The sequence below is a fragment of the Trematosphaeria pertusa genome (genome assembly GCF_010094035.1).
Source record: "Trematosphaeria pertusa strain CBS 122368 unplaced genomic scaffold BU26scaffold_10, whole genome shotgun sequence".
In the NCBI taxonomy this organism is placed as follows: domain Eukaryota; kingdom Fungi; phylum Ascomycota; class Dothideomycetes; order Pleosporales; family Trematosphaeriaceae; genus Trematosphaeria; species Trematosphaeria pertusa.
In genome coordinates, this window is record NW_022987221.1 from 273,859 (window position 1) to 288,445 (window position 14,587).

Here is a 14,587-nt window from a genome sequence, read left to right on the forward strand (position 1 = left end):
AAGATGGTCCTTGACTTGCTAACCCTCACCGCGATACCCACTGCCGTTGGCGCCTCAGAAGCCGTCCACCAGCAGCGCGTCCTAGACGAAGAAGCAGAGTCGGAAGAGCGGCAGGCCCCCTTCCACCTCGATGTCTATTGCGACGCGCAGTCACGGAAACGAAATGAAGTCCACGGCGCAATCGTTGTCTTAAGAGACGGGAAGGTAGCACTCCCAACATCCTGCATCGACTCGGCTAACTATTCAATTCATATAGCTCTGTCTCTGGCCCAAAGACCCTCATACAAAGCTTCCGAAGGATGACTCAGACAGCGATTCCACCCCGCACCCTTTCACCGGCTTCTACCTCCCTTTTCCGACTGAAGACCTCCCGCATCGACCCATCCCTGCCCCACCGATCCTCGGCCTTGTCAGCACGATACCCTCCGATACCTCCACTCCAAAATCCAAACACAAAAAGCCGAAGCTCAATTGGATATACGCAGACAAGCAGACGCGGGAGCTGAAGTACGGCCCGCGCATAGAAGCACGGGAGCACATAGTTGGTCCTTGGGATTGGACGGAAGATGATGAGCAGGGATTGACGTTGAACGGGGAGGAATGTTTGGTTGCCGTTGAAGAAGAAGAGAAGAGCGGCCTGGGATGGGCTGTATACTGGGATAAGGATGATGATCGATTGAAGGGTCTGGGTGTGGCGCAAGAGAAGAGGGTGCTGAGGTGTAGCTTGGAGAGGAGGCTGGTGCATGAGCCAACGCTGGTAGAAGTTGAGTAAATATCTTTTCTCTGGTTCAAGCTTCTGTGCTACTCTAGGGTTGCAGAGCGTGGCTGTTGTTAGGCGCTGGGAGTAGCTGCTTGCAGCAGGCATGAGGTCTCATTTGCCCTCTCGTCAAGCTTGGTTGGGCGCTCTTCTGCGAAAGGCTTTCATTCTAGGTATGCCGGTAGTCGGCTCTACAAACGTCCGTTTCCTTCTCTGCGAGGGTTCTCTTCATCACATCTTCTAGCCTTCATGAGAGAACACCTTCCCCTTATATTCCTACTCTCCACAACTCGTAACATTGTCTAATCAAGCACTATCCCTCCGCTGCTTCCTGCACTTGAACCTATCACTAGCCCAATCCTCTTCCTCTACACCATCATCCGCATTACACAGAAAAACCTGACTCAATAGTTAAGACACGGCGTCCACCCCTCATCGTCCACCTTCTCCCAATCTTCCGACCAATATTACCTTTCCTCTTTTGTGCTGCATGCCTCCTCTCAACAGCGGTGCGGAGCTTCTCTAGACGCTCCAGTTGATGGGACATTCCCCAGTCTAGCTCTTCGCACCTTTTCATCTGGCCTGTTCGAGTTAGCGCGCACATACCCCTTACTCCTCCCCTGCAGCTACGCCCATAAAGCATCAAATGCACAGTTCAGACATTCGTACTCATGATCTCGTTCGAAGATGGTGTCGCACATCTTAAAGAGTGCATAGCTTTCCGCTCGCTCTCGGAATCAAACGCGTTATGCTATACAAAGATCTTTCTTTCCTCTCACATACCGCAAAAAGGAATTCGGCGGACAATTGAAAACGAGGAAGACGTTGGATTGCAGTGAAAGAAGTAGCATTAGGAACGCAACAGCGAACCACCGGTTCGCACGCGTTGCTTGGCTGTCGCCCCAGCGTACGTGCCTAAATTTGGATTTCCGTTCATAGCTCCGCTCGTCGTACTTTTCGCCATCATCTTGCCTCTCGTCCTCGGTGGCCTGGGAGTACTGAAAGAACTGGAAAACGGACGTAAAAGCGTTGCGAAACGGCGCACGACGTGAATTCGGAGACCGGAGAGATGGGCTGACATGAGGTTTTGCGCCAGGAGGAAACTCATCATGAAACCGGGAGGACAGATTGAGGTAGGTGGGCGAGCGCTCGACGCTCATTGCTCTTGGGCTTGGGTCGTGGGATGGCTGGGACGACATGCTGGAGCTGTTGAGGAGGAAGGGCCCCACGTTTTCAGGAAGGCCTGTAAAGAATGGTTTCTGCGTGGCCTAGAGGAAGGTATGCAAAATTATGTGGCGATCGCTTTCGAGATGCCTATTCAGACGCCAATCGGGATCTAGATGGGGAGGTTCGTTGTCGGATCGCTCGCTATGCGCCTTTGTTTTACCACTGGGGAAATTGGAGACTTTCGGGAATCACTTATGACTCTAAGTACGCGTTATCTGAGTCTCTCCGTCTCTGAACCTTTGGGTTCACAGCGATACAAATATGTATGCAAATGGGAGCTACTCGTCCCGATTTGGATTAGCCTACGCAGAGTCATAATTCAACACCTGTAATCAATCAAACTCGACACAAACATAATTATATACACGAAATACATCAAGTCCCAGCTCGAATCTCGCGTCTCCGAAAGAGACGTATCAATCATGGCGCCTGGCCCCCACCGCGATCACCTTCCCCGAGGCAGGCAACCCTGAACCCCACGATCGCCCCTTCCTTACCCCTCCCATGCAACAGCCCACATCCCTGCAGAACGCCATTCAGCCCTACGCGCTTCCGTGCCAGCGCCAACGTCATCTTTGGCCCTCACACTTTCCATTCATTACACCACCACGCAACAAACCCTCAGCAGAAAAATCTCTCCATGCGCCTGCTGCGGAATCTATTGAGCACCTTTGCGAGCAAGACACCGACAAGGAGATTTGCCCAAGTCCACGACGTCCAGATCAAGCTTGAACGGAGCGAGCCGGGCAAGGGCACCATGGATCGGAACGGTGAGTATCCGTCCGGAGTTTTCTCTCCTCCTTACGTGACGAGCCGAGCGGCATTTGCGACACGACACGGCTTTGCATGTTTCCTTCTCGGCGGTGCCATCGAACTTCTGCCCCTTTTCCATTTCCTGTTGCAAATTGCACCCCGGCGGCGGGTTTGTTGGGATCGCCGCATCCGCATTGTTACACACGATCCTGATCATCTGGCTGAAACGCTGTGCGCGAGCGGCTTTGAAACGCACATTTTCCCAAGCCTCGAAAAATTTCCGGAATTGGAGCTGGCTGGATGCAGCCGGTGTTGGATGGATGCCTCAGGCCCACTTGTACCTCTTTCCAAGTTTTGGGTATGCGTGGGTGAGAGAAAGAGCTGGAGAGGGCGAGGCGGGCATCAGCACTTTATCTCCCCTTTGATTCACCTCACCTCAGCTATAAATAGCTCTTCTACTCGTCGTACCCCTGTCATATACCCCGTTAGGAAGTCTACAACGAGGGCGACAGCTGCCAGCACTTTTACTGTACTGTGGCTTGCTGACCACGCAACTCCCCAGTCTTCAAACAACCCCTCGCGCTGCACTCCACGCGCCCCCTCACGGGCTACATGCGCACGGGCTACTGCGAGTCGCCGCGCTCCGACGCCGGCAACCACAGCATCGCGGGCATTGTGACGAACGAGTTCCTCGACTTTAGCGCTTCGCGGGGGAATGACCTGCGCCAGGCTGGGTTGACGGACGGGTGTAAGTGGTGTCTTTGTGTGAGCAGGTGGAAGGAGGCGTTTGATGCGAGGAGCGGGGATGAGGATAAGAAGGTACCGAGGATTGTGCTCAGGGCGACGAATGAGAGGGCTTTAGAGCGGGTGAGGCTGGAGGATTTGAGGAAGTTTGCTGTGGATAAGGATGCAGGCGGATCTTGAGGTTGGGAGTGGTCATGACGCCCTGAATAGGGAAAAGACATAGCCATATGCAATGAGAAGGGCTCGCAGATGAAGTCGCCAAGGGGAATCAGAATACAAATTAAGACTCCGAAGACTTTGCTTTATATTGGTATCGTACAGTAAAACCTTCCGTGAAAACACTCCTATCTAGTCCTTATACTCGTTATTGCGAAATGCGAGTCATTTTATTTATCCATTATGCATCATTTCGTAGTTCATGGACATGAACAGCGGTTGCCACCCAGCGGGCACCTTTTGTGTGTATATAAAGGAGACTCGGAAGAAACGCCGCAGCCAAGATGCAGTTCCCTATTTCGTACCAATGCCATAGGTAGGAGTATTGTTGTGGTATGCAAAAGAAAAAACACCAGAACAAAATGCAGCCAGAGAGGATCCCAAAGGAAGTAGATGAGTCCCTGAACACCAATTTTGTATGCAAATTGCCTCCTCGGCCTCCCGAAGCATGTTGTCATCGACCTCGCGCGGGTATTAGTTGCCAGTCGAGCGCTCCAATGTTACCGATGCACACCCGCACCCGCCTTGATCTCGCGCTTCATCTCCTCGAGCTTCTTGTGCATCTTTAGTAGATCGCTCCGTTGTGTCTCTGTCGGCGGCGTCTCCGATTCTGTCAACTGCCAGTACAGATCCTCGTACCTCTTGTAGTACTTCTGGAATTTCTGACTCAACTCCACTGTCTGGCGGAAGCTGAGGCTTGGTATGGAGGGGGACGTAGTCGAGGACGACGAGTCGCCCGGCGACGTCTGCGCTGCGTGGTGCAGATAGCGGGACGCGAGAGAGGTGTCGATGTTGGTGACTTTGCGGATCTTGGCTGTGGGCGTCGTGGAAGTGGAGGACTCGTCAGATCTGCGCTTGAGCGAGTTGCTGCTTGAGGGGGTGATGCCGTTCGGCCGGCCGTTCATGCCAGAAGGCGTGTGGTTTGGAGTACTGCGGTCGACGTGTGGCTTTTTGACAGAGAGACTGTGGTTGTGGATATCGCTGTCAATGTCGTTGGCTTTGCGCTTTAGCGAGCGGTCAGAATTGCCAGATGAGGTCTTTGCCGGGGATGGGGCGGCGGATAGAGCCTTGTGGACTGGATGGTTGTCCTCGAAGTCGCTGGCATTTACGGGTGGTGACGCAGAAAGAGGCGATGGATTCTTTGGCTTGGTATTGACGGGCATCGGGGGCTTGGCCGGTCGCGGGGCGCGGTCTCTGTGAAGATCCCGTGCGGACATTTTAGACTTGACGCGAGGAGTCGAAGAGCCTTCGGACGTGGGCGCTGCCTTCTTAGTGCGGATTTTGGTAGCCTCAGTCGAAGGAGTGTTGCGGTGGGAAGTAGCAGCGGTAGGAGCGAGCTTTGGGGTCGAGGTTGCTGCGGGTGTAGTTGCGTGTTTCGCCGGCGCATCCTTGGTTGGCTTTACCGCCTTCTCTTTCACTACTTTTTTCGCCTTTGGCTCTGTGTCTTTCACATCCTTCGCTGTCTTCTTATCGGCATCCTTGTCTTCCGTCTTCTTTGCCGCCGGCTTCTTCTCCTTTAGGTTGGGCATCTTGTGCAGCGGCGTCGCAGGCTTGGGCTCGATTGCTTTGACGGTAAGCCGCGAGAGGCATTTACCTTGGCCTCGCTCTTCACGCGGGAGTAAGATCTGCCAAAGCTTGTCGTCCTTCGCTAGCCGCAGGCGGTCAAACGACTTGATTGCGCTGTTGATCGCTTGCTCTCGGTCCTCCGAGGTCCTGTATGCAAATTTCCAGGGATTGAATTCACGGAATGACTTGTCCGTGAGCTGCCACTTCTCCGCGTCGTCGGCAGAGTGCTTGGCTATTTTGGGGAGCAGGTCGCGCACGTTTGCTAGCGACGTGCGACACGTTTCGGCAAGATACGCCTCTCGCGACGGCTGCACGGCGAGAAGGTGGATCAGCGGGACGCGGAGAGCGTTGAGTATCATGCCGTGGGCGCTGCTCGGCTGCGAGGTGGGGGGTCGCTTGGTCATGGGCGAGGAAGGCACGCTGAGCAGGGGTGAGCCCATGGAGGAAGGAGCAAGATGCTGCGGCTTGAATCCCTTCGAGGGAATGCGGCGGTGGCCGGGGGTGCGCGAGGGAGTAGCATCGCCGACGATAGTTCTGTAGCGCAGCAATTGTCAGTCCAAGCTCCATCGAGGCACGGTAGCGGAGAGTCGTGCATGTGCGAGCCACCCTCACGACGCCAGAACCTGCGGGCAGCCAAGGGGACACCGGGGAGGCATACTTGTTGGCTTCCTTCAACTCTGATATCGCCGCCATGCTACTCTTCAGCTGCTCCAGCGCTGTGTCGACGCCCGCCGTCACATCGTCCGCCGCCTGCACAAGGAGACTGTGGTTGATCAAGCTCGTGAATTCGAGGCCGTCGTCGTGGCCAGCCCCGCTGGAATGGTACAGTTCGTATCGATAGCTCTCGGAGCTGGTCTGCAGTACGTGGTTCTTGTCGCCGCATTTGAGGTGCTGCGATGCGGTTAGCCGGCGTCGCTCTTTCCATTCCTCGACCGCGACCACGATAGAGCTCCAGGGGCACAACAACTCCCGCAACACAGCTCCAGGAAACTCTGGGCACCTACAGGAGTCCTGCCGAAGATTATCTGCGGCGGTTTCCCGCTCCTCACGCTCTCGAGCAGCTCGTCGACAATGTCTTGGGTCATCTCCACCTGCATGGCTTGCACTGGCGTCGTTTTGGCGTCCCTGGACCCCATGTCGCTGTCCGGAGCCCCGTGGAGGGCAATGCCTCCCGAGGGAAGCATGGTGGTCGCCATGGGAGGTGTCTGGCGTACTACCTCGAAAAGATGTGCAACGAGGTGTGAGTCTCGCACCCAGATGTCGTCAAGGGAACCGATGCATGGAGAGAGCACCCAGGCAGTCGACAGAGAGCAAGCAGCGAGGGCCGGGTGACAGACGCCCTTCACAGAGCTTCTGGGTGCGAATTCAGGTGTCGAGGGGAGCGGAGAAACGAACAAAGGACTCGCTGCTCGGAGGACCGTCAGACAAGGTCAGACTGTCATAGCGCGATGGTCCCGGAATCGAGCGAGCAGGGTGCACGGGTGTCAAGGTACGGTGCTGAAACGATTGGCTGTCACGAAAAGAATGAAAGGCGGGGGATTCAATTCATTCTTCACAGCACACGTCGTTGCACGGGAAAAGAGGAGGAGAAGCGACAAGCCAAAGTGCTGGCAGACAGCTGGCTGGGTGGTGGGCCAGCGTGCATGCCTGTGAGGGCGGTGGTGCCGGACGAGGGCGGTCGAGGCATAGAGCGATTAGACCGGTTACGCCAATTCTGGAGGGCAAATCCAGCGGCGGGCCGCGTCCAAGGTACCTCGTGCTACATCAATCTGTGGCCGTCTGCAAGGCATTACCATGCTTGTCGCCGGCGGCTTCCATTCCATGCCCTTCTTGGGGTCATTAATACCGCCCACACGACACGCAGCGCCAGCCATGCTCGAGTTTCTGTCCTCGAGTCCTGCGAGCGCTGCCTTTTTGCCTCGAGCCCTCCAGGCTGCGCCATGCGTCCCGTCACTCGCTGACCGAAGCCGAGCAATGTGCTGAGTCTGGCACCGGCCGGGCAGCGCTCCACGTCCACTCGTGGCGGGCATGCAGGCAGCAAATGGCTCCGCGTTTAAAAAACGACGCTGGCGGAATTTGGGAGCCGGGCCCTGTAATCCTGGCCATCCGCACCAGGCAGACCGGGGCTTGTTGGCGTGCCTGTTTCGAAATTCGGCGTGCACACCTGTGCGATGTTTGAGCCTGGAGCCCACAGGATCGCCCTGCCTCACGCCGCCTTGCCATTGCCCGCTGACCGCCGCTCCTGAGGCTGCGAAGAGGGCGGCATCGGCTGACGCGCAAAAGCAGACGGGCCCAGCTTCGCGGGTGGGAGCAGAGGCATCACCCGCGCCTGCTGTCATCCGGTGTGGCGGTTCGCAGCATCACTCGCGAGCGGTGGCTAGGTCAGCCTGATCGGGAGGCGCCACGGCAGCCACGGGCACAGGGACCAAGCTATTTCTGCTCCAGCCCTTGCCCGCGCCGGCCGCCAGCCCCGCAATGCGCGGAAACACCCACCGAGCGACGCGCTAGGAGACAGTCCGTTTCCCAACACTAGAAAGCTCACCAATCTCATGCACACAGAGCTCTGGAGCTTTATCAGCAGCTGAGCAGTATCCTGCTGATTATTGAGAAGCGGCTTGTCTTCGTCAAACCCACGGCGGCACTGGCACCCCACCCGCCGCCAAGGCCCACGTCTCCGGTCGTCCTGGGCAGTGGGCCCTGCAACAAACAAGTCCGATCGGGCAGCTGGGCACAAAGCACGCCGGTTGAAGGCCTCGTAGTCGCGAGATCCTGCAGAGACAAGTTCGAAAAAGACGCACTAGCGGGCGACGACTAGAGAACCACGTCGGATCGGATGCCATACCGGCTCGAATGCTAGCAGGATTAGCCGGCCTAGGCGACCTCGTTACGCTGCGTGTGCGTGAGTAACCCACGCCTGCAGGAGACGAGCTGGTGCTCGTGGGTGTTGCCGCCCCTCCTGCAGCGAAGCCGACGCTGACCTGCATGAAAACGAACCGTCAATTGCCCACAAACGCAGTCATCCTACAAACTTGCCTCGGCCAGGTCACAATCCCTCAAGACCAACACGACTGCAGCTGAGCTAGATCAATATTAGCAGCAGATGCGCTCCTCAGGCCTCGTCAGCTCATCTCGATCACTCCAATTTGCTACCTCCCCGACTTCTGGAAGCTTTCCGCAATGCAATATCTGCACCCTGGACCCCGTCCTCTGCTAGATTAACGTTGACGTTGACGGCCGCGGGGTACATAGATGAAGTACCACAGAGCGAGTCACCAGATCACAAACGCAGGAAAACCACTGGATTACCCGAGTACGACGCGGAACACGAACAAATACACAAAGTCATGAATTTCCCCTCCTCGGTGCGACGATGCAGGAACAGCAGGCCGAGGGCAATATCCGGCCTCAGTCCACCAGGAAAAGGCTCCCCTCATGCCGCCGCTCTTCACAGTATAGTAGTTCCCCAGATCTAATGCATCAGCGGAAGTCGATCTGCTTTGGTCGCACCCGGCATGGTCGATATATTAAAGCATGGCGCTTCGGTCGGTCGACGAGGCTGATCGCCCGCTTCGCTCCCCAGAACTTCCGTCGGCATAAAACGGCGTGATATATTGTCGACTGTTCGACTCTGTAACGGTTTCCCTACTCTCGGGTCGCCTGCTCATCTCACCAGGACCTCACTAGAGTCGCAGTTACGAATTCTGCCATATTGGACAGGTCCTGACATTTTCCCGCTTACCATCATTTCTCTGGCTCCTGGTGGTCGCCGACTGCCTCTTCTGCGTATTAGGCCTTTGCTGAAGTAGAAGGTTCGTAGTTTGTTTCTATGTTTTTTCTTGTGGTACACGAACTTCTCTACCTTCCCAATATTGCTACTGCAGCATGTCACCTATCCAACCCCCAAACACCGCGACGCTGCACAACCCCCAATCTAGCAGTCTGCCTAGTCTATATTTGGCAGTCCATAGTTTTCCTTTCGGGCAAGGCATCGCTTACTGAATCCTCATCTCGACCAGCGAGGCAGACATCGCTTTCCAGGCTCAACATTTCGTAGTGGTGGGTGGGTGGATGGTGGTAAGGGACGCGATGGATCGGTCCCTCGAGAGGGGATCGAGACACACTGGTATCACTGATGGCCTGATGTGGGCGGATTACCTCGACGATCATGCACACATAGGGCCTCGGGCGCTGATGTGCGGCCCGCCATGTCTCTGCTCGAAATCTGGGAAGACGGAAGTGGCGTGCGAGATCTTCATTGCGCGCAGCGAAGATCCATTCGCAGGGCAGCACTGCATACCCACTTATACGGCGGCTGTAGTCCAAGGCCGTACTCACGGTGTTAGAATAATGGCATCCGGCCGCATTTACCTAGTGTGATGTGTTCACGCGCTGCCAGCCTTTGGACGTTCATGCAATCTGAAGAACGCTCGACGATGGCCCACCGACGCGCTAATCCTTTTAGCGTTGATTGATAACGGCAAGATAGTGTCTCTCACGGTGTGGAATTCTCCGGATAGAACGACGTGCGCAACAGCTACCCTGGAGGCCTTCGCGGGTGCGTACAATAGGCCAGCTAATCTTACTTACTTGTACGGCGAGCCCTTGGATCCGGAGAATCCCTAACCGCAACAGAGTGTGCAATACTGGCACTGCGCAGGACTCTACCCTAGTCCGCAGTCTGTTGATGCCCCACTCAAGCTGCCTCTGCTTCACTTCGCGCACATTCATCAGACGAACGGTGAATACGAAAGTGGTATTCGCTAGTAAAGCTAAAGAAAGGATACCTAGGAATTTTGGAGTCTCAGCATCATCAATGCGAGCGCACCCATTCGTCCCTCGGCCATCGACTCGTAGCTTCGTCTCGAACACCCTCAAATGCGCGGCTTCGTGCCGTGCCCGACTCCGCCCCATGCCATGCCCCGTCGCCATGCAAAAATGTGACAACCTCGTCGCTCATGACAAGGCAAAAAAGCAGTCGCTATCATAGAAATACACGAATCAGTTTGTTCAGCTCCAGTTTCAGCCCAAACCTAACCAGCCAACCATCCTTTTAACATCAGAGACCCAAAAGTCCCTTAGTCTCAGATGCCCGGCTAAGAAAAGCACGGCGCAGCTGAGCTGAGCTGAAGCAAAACCGGTGATTCAGGATCGAAAGGGATATCAACAAGAGACCAAGGCAGTCGGACACAAATCGGCGTGCCAGATCCACCAACACCGCGCTTACAGGGAAAGCACCACGCCGCCGGGAAACAGTTCGCGAGATGGATGTCCAGCCAGGAAGGCGGTGGAGGATGTAGAAGCGATCAAAGACCGCCAGCGTCCAGCTCCTCGGGCGCCTTGTGGCGGGCAAGCACGAGGCGCTTGTACTCGGCCGGGTCGTTGTCCCAGAGCTCGGCAGCTTGACCGTTGAGGGGGCTAGAGCTATATTCCAGTTAGCAAACCATCCCATCCCAGCTCCCGCTTCACAAGAGAACTCGACAAACGTACTTATTCGGCTCCCCCAACAAGCTCTGCAAGCTCAACAGCACGGTCCCGATATTGTAAATCGCGCTCCACTTGTCCTTCAGGATATCGAGGCAGATCCTGCCGCTGAAGTCGACGTTCGGGTGGTATATCGGCGTCTTGAAGAGGACGCCCGGCGGCGCGTAGGGGTAGTTGGCGGGGAACTCCATGGACAGCTTGAACGTGAGGTTGGCGTAGGGCGTGTCCGAGGGCCCGTCGATGGTGGCGGTCCAGCGCGTCATGTTTTCGTCGTCCGGGAAGGCGGTTATGCCGGGCGTGGGCTTGGTCATGATGTCCATAAGCTCTTTTTGGAGGCTGCATCAAACACATTTTGTTAGACGGTTGCGCTCGTAGAGGAGTTGAGGTCTGCTTTGTGGAGAAACGTACCGCTGGGCAACCGTCGCGCTGCCGCCATTTGCCCGAGCACCCGTTGAAAGCGCCATTTTGCCCCTCGCGCTTCTGTCCCAATTCGATTCGCTCGATAACTGAATGCTCTCACGGAAGAATGCCTCCCAAGCAGAACCAAAAGCAAGTTCGGCGCCAAAAAGCCTTCAAGAAGAGAAAAGTCGAGGGGGCCGGTGTATTAAGGACGCGGGCGAGGAGAGAGTCGAGGTAAGCTTCGTTCGTGGGTTGTGGTTGCAGACGGGACTAAAAGCGCTCGCTGGTGTTGTGTTTACGCCCTCACCCCGGAAACCGCGTGGCTCGTGCGCGCTTCGGCTCGCGCACCCCGGTGACGTGCCCACGCCGATCAGGAAGCCAATCGTAGCGTGTCAGATTCGCGAGCGTCGAGACAGGGGACGCGTCGTTGACGTGCAGCCCGATAATCAAGTGGCTGGGAAAGTCTAGGGTTTGAGGGGCGGATTGAGCCGTATTTGAGGTTCTTGTGAAGTCAAAGGAATGGATGGTCGGAACGACGGCTTGGGGGACAAAGAGTTTCTCTCTTCTTCCTTGGATATGTGCGCCGCTTTCGAAAGTCATTTCCGTATCCATTCACGCCTCTGTGGAAGTACTTCTACCAGCACTGGCTGCCTGGGCCAATTCTAACGGCGAACCAAGAGAGACGCTTTCCGCACCCATTTGCATCGAGACTCAACACGCTACGCCAACCGCACCAGACTCCTACACTCGATCAATGATTTGAGCTCTCCCACAGACGGACTAGCTAATACTACAGACTTTTCGGGGACAGGATGTATCTCATTTCTCTAGCACCCTTCAGATGGTAGTCTGAGCTACATGGCGGCGGAGGGAAGAGCTTGGGAAATTTGGTCTGCTTGGATCGCATTCGAACAAAGGAACCAATTAGGCCCTCAACGACAAATGAAGCACCGTCGGATGATTTGCAATGCCAGCTGTTGGTCTATATTCGCGGCTTTGGGCGAATGGCCTCCAGGGAGCAGCACACCTCTGTCCTCTCTCCGTGGCACCAGCGTCTCCTCACCGCACCCTCATCTCCTCATCTTCTCAACAGCTCGGCGCGCGTTCCAGCCCAGTTTAATCCCGCATCACGTCCTCGAGGCTCGCTTATTATATCCTTCTCCTGTCGGCGCCTCTCAGCCTTATTGGCGTCATAACTCGTGGCGCTTCGTGGCGTAAAGCCTCATGTGTGTCCGACGTGCACATACAGAGCTCGACTGGCTTGGCTCTGCTGATGATGAGAAGACCTGATGTGCTCAAAGTGGGCTGATGGGTCACCACAGTATCTATATAAGCAATAGATAAGAAGAGACAGAGGAACCAAATTCGTTTAGGTCAAACTCACTAAACTAACCCGTGTGCTAGATAAGTAACTGATGAGTGATATCATCGCACAATATCAAGCCCAGGTAAGCCATCGAAGCGTTTTGAACGAAGCTCGTTGGGCGCCTAACACCAGCCATCTCAGAGCCAGAAGCAGTATTGGGCGCCTCAAACGCCCCCGTCAGCGTTGGCGGAAGATGCACAAACTAAACCTCGCTCGCTGTGGAAAGCGATTTTCCAGATACTTCTAGCTTTCGCCGTCTTCGGCTGTCTGCTCGCACTCACTTTAACCACTCTCAGGCTAACGGACCACGGGAGTTACAACTCGATCCAACGCACTGTATACACTGCCATTGTCACCCTCATCGCTACTATCGTTACCGCAGTTGTCCTGGACGGCGTACGAAGGTTGTATCTGTTCCGTGTAGACGATCAGCTAGCACAATATCCGCGATCTCCGCTGTCACAGCAAAAACGTCTTGACCAGCGATGGCAGACTATCCTCGGGATAGGATCCATATCCACTCGGCTCCAAAATCCCTCGGTTGAAACTGTTCTACTCCTGGGAGCGCTGGTTACTACCTGCATCACCTCCGGCTTCACTGCAACGTCAGCAACAAGAGTCGAACCGTATGCGCCCAAGATCCCTTCTTCAGACCCGTACGTCTTTGCGCGACCGTGGGAGAACGGGACCCGGCCTACCTGGGGTCTAATGTACTGGACCCTCGACAATGGCAGCTTGTACGATGCCTGGGTATTCCACGGTGGGTCGCCACAACACAAAGCCTTCGAGCTTATGAACGGCATCAACATCAACGACCCAACTCTATACGCATACTCAGACGACGGCGTAGCAATCCAATCCTCCGCCATTGGCGCACCAATCACTGCCTACAATCCTGAGCATGCTGGCTATGGCCTCCAGGCCATCATGAGCCGCTTTGAACGAAATATCAATACCGTATCCGCATGCGTGCCTGTCATGGTCAGAAACCCCGCAAAATGCGTCCCCGGAGGCATTCTCTCATGGCCAGACGACGGAAGCATAATGAAGGTCACAGCCAGCGACGGGAGTTGTCCGCGGACAGTGAACACGACGAAGCCCCCAGACGAATTCATCGCCATCATCTCGCGCATCTGCAACGTAGGACAAGTCGGCCAGTCGAAGGTCGTGTTCGGCGCTTCCAACGGCAACTACGCCCAGTGGCTGGCCACCGCTGTGGGCGAAGACATCGGACCCTCTTATGCTGGGCAGACATACGCCGTGGAGTGCGACCTCGACGCCCGCGACGCATTCGAGTATCGAAATGCCACACTGCAGATCTCCCCGCGAACTACATCATCCAACCCGGGTACCCAAAACCTCGCATTTACACGCGTGCTCTCGGCGAACGAGCCCTGCACTCCGCCGTCAAACCTGCCCGTCGCCGAAGCCCTAGCCGCAACCGTCGCCATGGGGCCCTACTTCCCGGTCTACGAAATCACAGCAACAGGTTGGTTCCAGTCCCTCGTCAACGTCATCTCTAGCACAGGCGACTACGGCCACTCGCCTAAGAACTCAATCCGCGGCCCACCATTTGCATTCAACGACTCGCAAAACGCTTTGGAGGATGTACTGGGGCTTGTGGGTGCGCTGGCGGGATCAAGAGCGGTGCTGAATATGTCCCTGGTTGAGAGTACGGGGTCGGCAGAGGTAGTCTTCATGCGCGTGGGGTCGGGAAAGACGTTTGCAATTGTGTTTGCGATGGTGCCGTTGCTTTTGGGGCTGTGGATGTGTGGGATGGTGGTTAGAGTGGAGAGGGAGAGGGGCGGGTATAAGTGTACGAGCTTGCTGGATTTGGTGAGATTAGGAATGGGTCAGTGAAGGGCTATCGCAGTTCTAGAAAAGGTGTACCGAATTCTCTTTTGCACATATCTACCCATGAGCGCCATCGCTATGCACAGAATTAGAAATACAGAGCACTCGCCCTAGGGAATAGTGCTAGGGTTGCAACCCACGAAGACCATCTTGATGCGGTATATGGTAAGCGCTCGATCAGGAGATTTCACGCTGAGGGTATCTAGGCTGACCTAAACCTAGGC

The 14,587-nt window shown here is 55.7% G+C and overlaps 10 protein-coding genes across 10 annotated transcripts; 5 read left to right on the forward strand and 5 right to left on the reverse strand.

The window, feature by feature from the left end:
• Positions 1 to 3: 3 nt before the first annotated feature.
• Positions 4 to 772, forward strand: BU26DRAFT_431050 (uncharacterized protein; the record flags this gene model as incomplete). Its single annotated transcript, XM_033823915.1, has 2 exons — positions 4 to 204; positions 257 to 772. 2 exons carry the CDS (start codon positions 4 to 6, stop codon positions 770 to 772), a joined length of 717 nt encoding a protein of 238 aa, XP_033681481.1.
• Positions 773 to 1,503: 731 nt separating this feature from the next.
• Positions 1,504 to 1,956, reverse strand: BU26DRAFT_566852 (uncharacterized protein; the record flags this gene model as incomplete). The annotated part of the gene is made up of 1 exon (XM_033833583.1): positions 1,504 to 1,956. The coding sequence occupies one exon, from the start codon at positions 1,954 to 1,956 to the stop codon at positions 1,504 to 1,506; it is 453 nt and encodes a 150-aa protein (XP_033681482.1).
• A 674-nt stretch (positions 1,957 to 2,630) lies between these two features.
• BU26DRAFT_520947 (uncharacterized protein) lies at positions 2,631 to 3,772 on the forward strand. The gene is made up of 2 exons (XM_033829411.1): positions 2,631 to 2,754; positions 3,300 to 3,772. Exons 1-2 carry the CDS (start codon positions 2,742 to 2,744, stop codon positions 3,659 to 3,661), a joined length of 375 nt encoding a protein of 124 aa, XP_033681483.1. The 5' UTR covers positions 2,631 to 2,741; the 3' UTR covers positions 3,662 to 3,772.
• Positions 3,766 to 6,906, reverse strand: BU26DRAFT_520948 (uncharacterized protein). Its single transcript, XM_033829412.1, has 3 exons — positions 6,268 to 6,906; positions 5,922 to 6,154; positions 3,766 to 5,797 (listed from the first exon to the last, which is right to left on the reverse strand). The coding sequence occupies exons 1-3, from the start codon at positions 6,445 to 6,447 to the stop codon at positions 4,198 to 4,200; spliced, it is 2,013 nt and encodes a 670-aa protein (XP_033681484.1). The 5' UTR covers positions 6,448 to 6,906; the 3' UTR covers positions 3,766 to 4,197.
• BU26DRAFT_47011 (uncharacterized protein) lies at positions 6,586 to 7,393 on the forward strand. Its single transcript, XM_033825334.1, has one exon. The coding sequence runs from the start codon at positions 6,712 to 6,714 to the stop codon at positions 7,222 to 7,224; it is 513 nt and encodes a 170-aa protein (XP_033681485.1). The 5' UTR covers positions 6,586 to 6,711; the 3' UTR covers positions 7,225 to 7,393.
• A 448-nt stretch (positions 7,394 to 7,841) lies between these two features.
• On the reverse strand, positions 7,842 to 8,440 carry BU26DRAFT_47056 (uncharacterized protein). The gene has a single exon (XM_033825347.1). The coding sequence runs from the start codon at positions 8,245 to 8,247 to the stop codon at positions 7,888 to 7,890; it is 360 nt and encodes a 119-aa protein (XP_033681486.1). The 5' UTR covers positions 8,248 to 8,440; the 3' UTR covers positions 7,842 to 7,887.
• A 1,241-nt stretch (positions 8,441 to 9,681) lies between these two features.
• Positions 9,682 to 10,459, reverse strand: BU26DRAFT_47049 (uncharacterized protein). Its single transcript, XM_033825344.1, has one exon. The coding sequence runs from the start codon at positions 10,190 to 10,192 to the stop codon at positions 9,722 to 9,724; it is 471 nt and encodes a 156-aa protein (XP_033681487.1). The 5' UTR covers positions 10,193 to 10,459; the 3' UTR covers positions 9,682 to 9,721.
• Positions 10,079 to 11,401, reverse strand: BU26DRAFT_606731 (ubiquitin-conjugating enzyme). Its single transcript, XM_033835686.1, has 3 exons — positions 11,153 to 11,401; positions 10,751 to 11,080; positions 10,079 to 10,684 (listed from the first exon to the last, which is right to left on the reverse strand). The coding sequence occupies exons 1-3, from the start codon at positions 11,206 to 11,208 to the stop codon at positions 10,567 to 10,569; spliced, it is 504 nt and encodes a 167-aa protein (XP_033681488.1). The 5' UTR covers positions 11,209 to 11,401; the 3' UTR covers positions 10,079 to 10,566.
• A 195-nt stretch (positions 11,402 to 11,596) lies between these two features.
• On the forward strand, positions 11,597 to 12,092 carry BU26DRAFT_520953 (uncharacterized protein). The gene is made up of 2 exons (XM_033829413.1): positions 11,597 to 11,771; positions 11,822 to 12,092. Exons 1-2 carry the CDS (start codon positions 11,667 to 11,669, stop codon positions 11,972 to 11,974), a joined length of 258 nt encoding a protein of 85 aa, XP_033681489.1. The 5' UTR covers positions 11,597 to 11,666; the 3' UTR covers positions 11,975 to 12,092.
• A 368-nt stretch (positions 12,093 to 12,460) lies between these two features.
• BU26DRAFT_47075 (uncharacterized protein) lies at positions 12,461 to 14,490 on the forward strand. The gene is made up of 2 exons (XM_033825357.1): positions 12,461 to 12,591; positions 12,651 to 14,490. Exons 1-2 carry the CDS (start codon positions 12,559 to 12,561, stop codon positions 14,367 to 14,369), a joined length of 1,752 nt encoding a protein of 583 aa, XP_033681490.1. The 5' UTR covers positions 12,461 to 12,558; the 3' UTR covers positions 14,370 to 14,490.
• The last annotated feature ends 97 nt before the right edge of the window (positions 14,491 to 14,587 follow it).

What these genes read in the sequence shown, in the direction of transcription:
- BU26DRAFT_520948 (XM_033829412.1), bottom strand. Translation starts at nt 6,447, where the DNA reads ATGCTTCCCTCGGGAGGCATTGCCCTCCACGGGGCTCCGGACAGCGAC. An exon ending in TAATCTTCGGCAGGACTCCT is followed by an intron (nt 6,155 to 6,267) that starts GTAGGTGCCCAG and finishes ACCGCATCGCAG; the next exon opens with CACCTCAAATGCGGCGACAA. An exon ending in GAGTTGAAGGAAGCCAACAA is followed by an intron (nt 5,798 to 5,921) that starts GTATGCCTCCCC and finishes GCTGCGCTACAG; the next exon opens with AACTATCGTCGGCGATGCTA.
- BU26DRAFT_47011 (XM_033825334.1), top strand. Translation starts at nt 6,712, where the DNA reads ATGGTCCCGGAATCGAGCGAGCAGGGTGCACGGGTGTCAAGGTACGGT.
- BU26DRAFT_47056 (XM_033825347.1), bottom strand. Translation starts at nt 8,247, where the DNA reads ATGCAGGTCAGCGTCGGCTTCGCTGCAGGAGGGGCGGCAACACCCACG.
- BU26DRAFT_47049 (XM_033825344.1), bottom strand. Translation starts at nt 10,192, where the DNA reads ATGGCGACGGGGCATGGCATGGGGCGGAGTCGGGCACGGCACGAAGCC.
- BU26DRAFT_606731 (XM_033835686.1), bottom strand. Translation starts at nt 11,208, where the DNA reads ATGGCGCTTTCAACGGGTGCTCGGGCAAATGGCGGCAGCGCGACGGTT. An exon ending in AGCGCGACGGTTGCCCAGCG is followed by an intron (nt 11,081 to 11,152) that starts GTACGTTTCTCC and finishes TGTTTGATGCAG; the next exon opens with CCTCCAAAAAGAGCTTATGG. An exon ending in TTGTTGGGGGAGCCGAATAA is followed by an intron (nt 10,685 to 10,750) that starts GTACGTTTGTCG and finishes ACTGGAATATAG; the next exon opens with CTCTAGCCCCCTCAACGGTC.
- BU26DRAFT_520953 (XM_033829413.1), top strand. Translation starts at nt 11,667, where the DNA reads ATGGTCGGAACGACGGCTTGGGGGACAAAGAGTTTCTCTCTTCTTCCT. An exon ending in CCATTCACGCCTCTGTGGAA is followed by an intron (nt 11,772 to 11,821) that starts GTACTTCTACCA and finishes CGGCGAACCAAG; the next exon opens with AGAGACGCTTTCCGCACCCA.
- BU26DRAFT_47075 (XM_033825357.1), top strand. Translation starts at nt 12,559, where the DNA reads ATGAGTGATATCATCGCACAATATCAAGCCCAG. An exon ending in TCGCACAATATCAAGCCCAG is followed by an intron (nt 12,592 to 12,650) that starts GTAAGCCATCGA and finishes CAGCCATCTCAG; the next exon opens with AGCCAGAAGCAGTATTGGGC.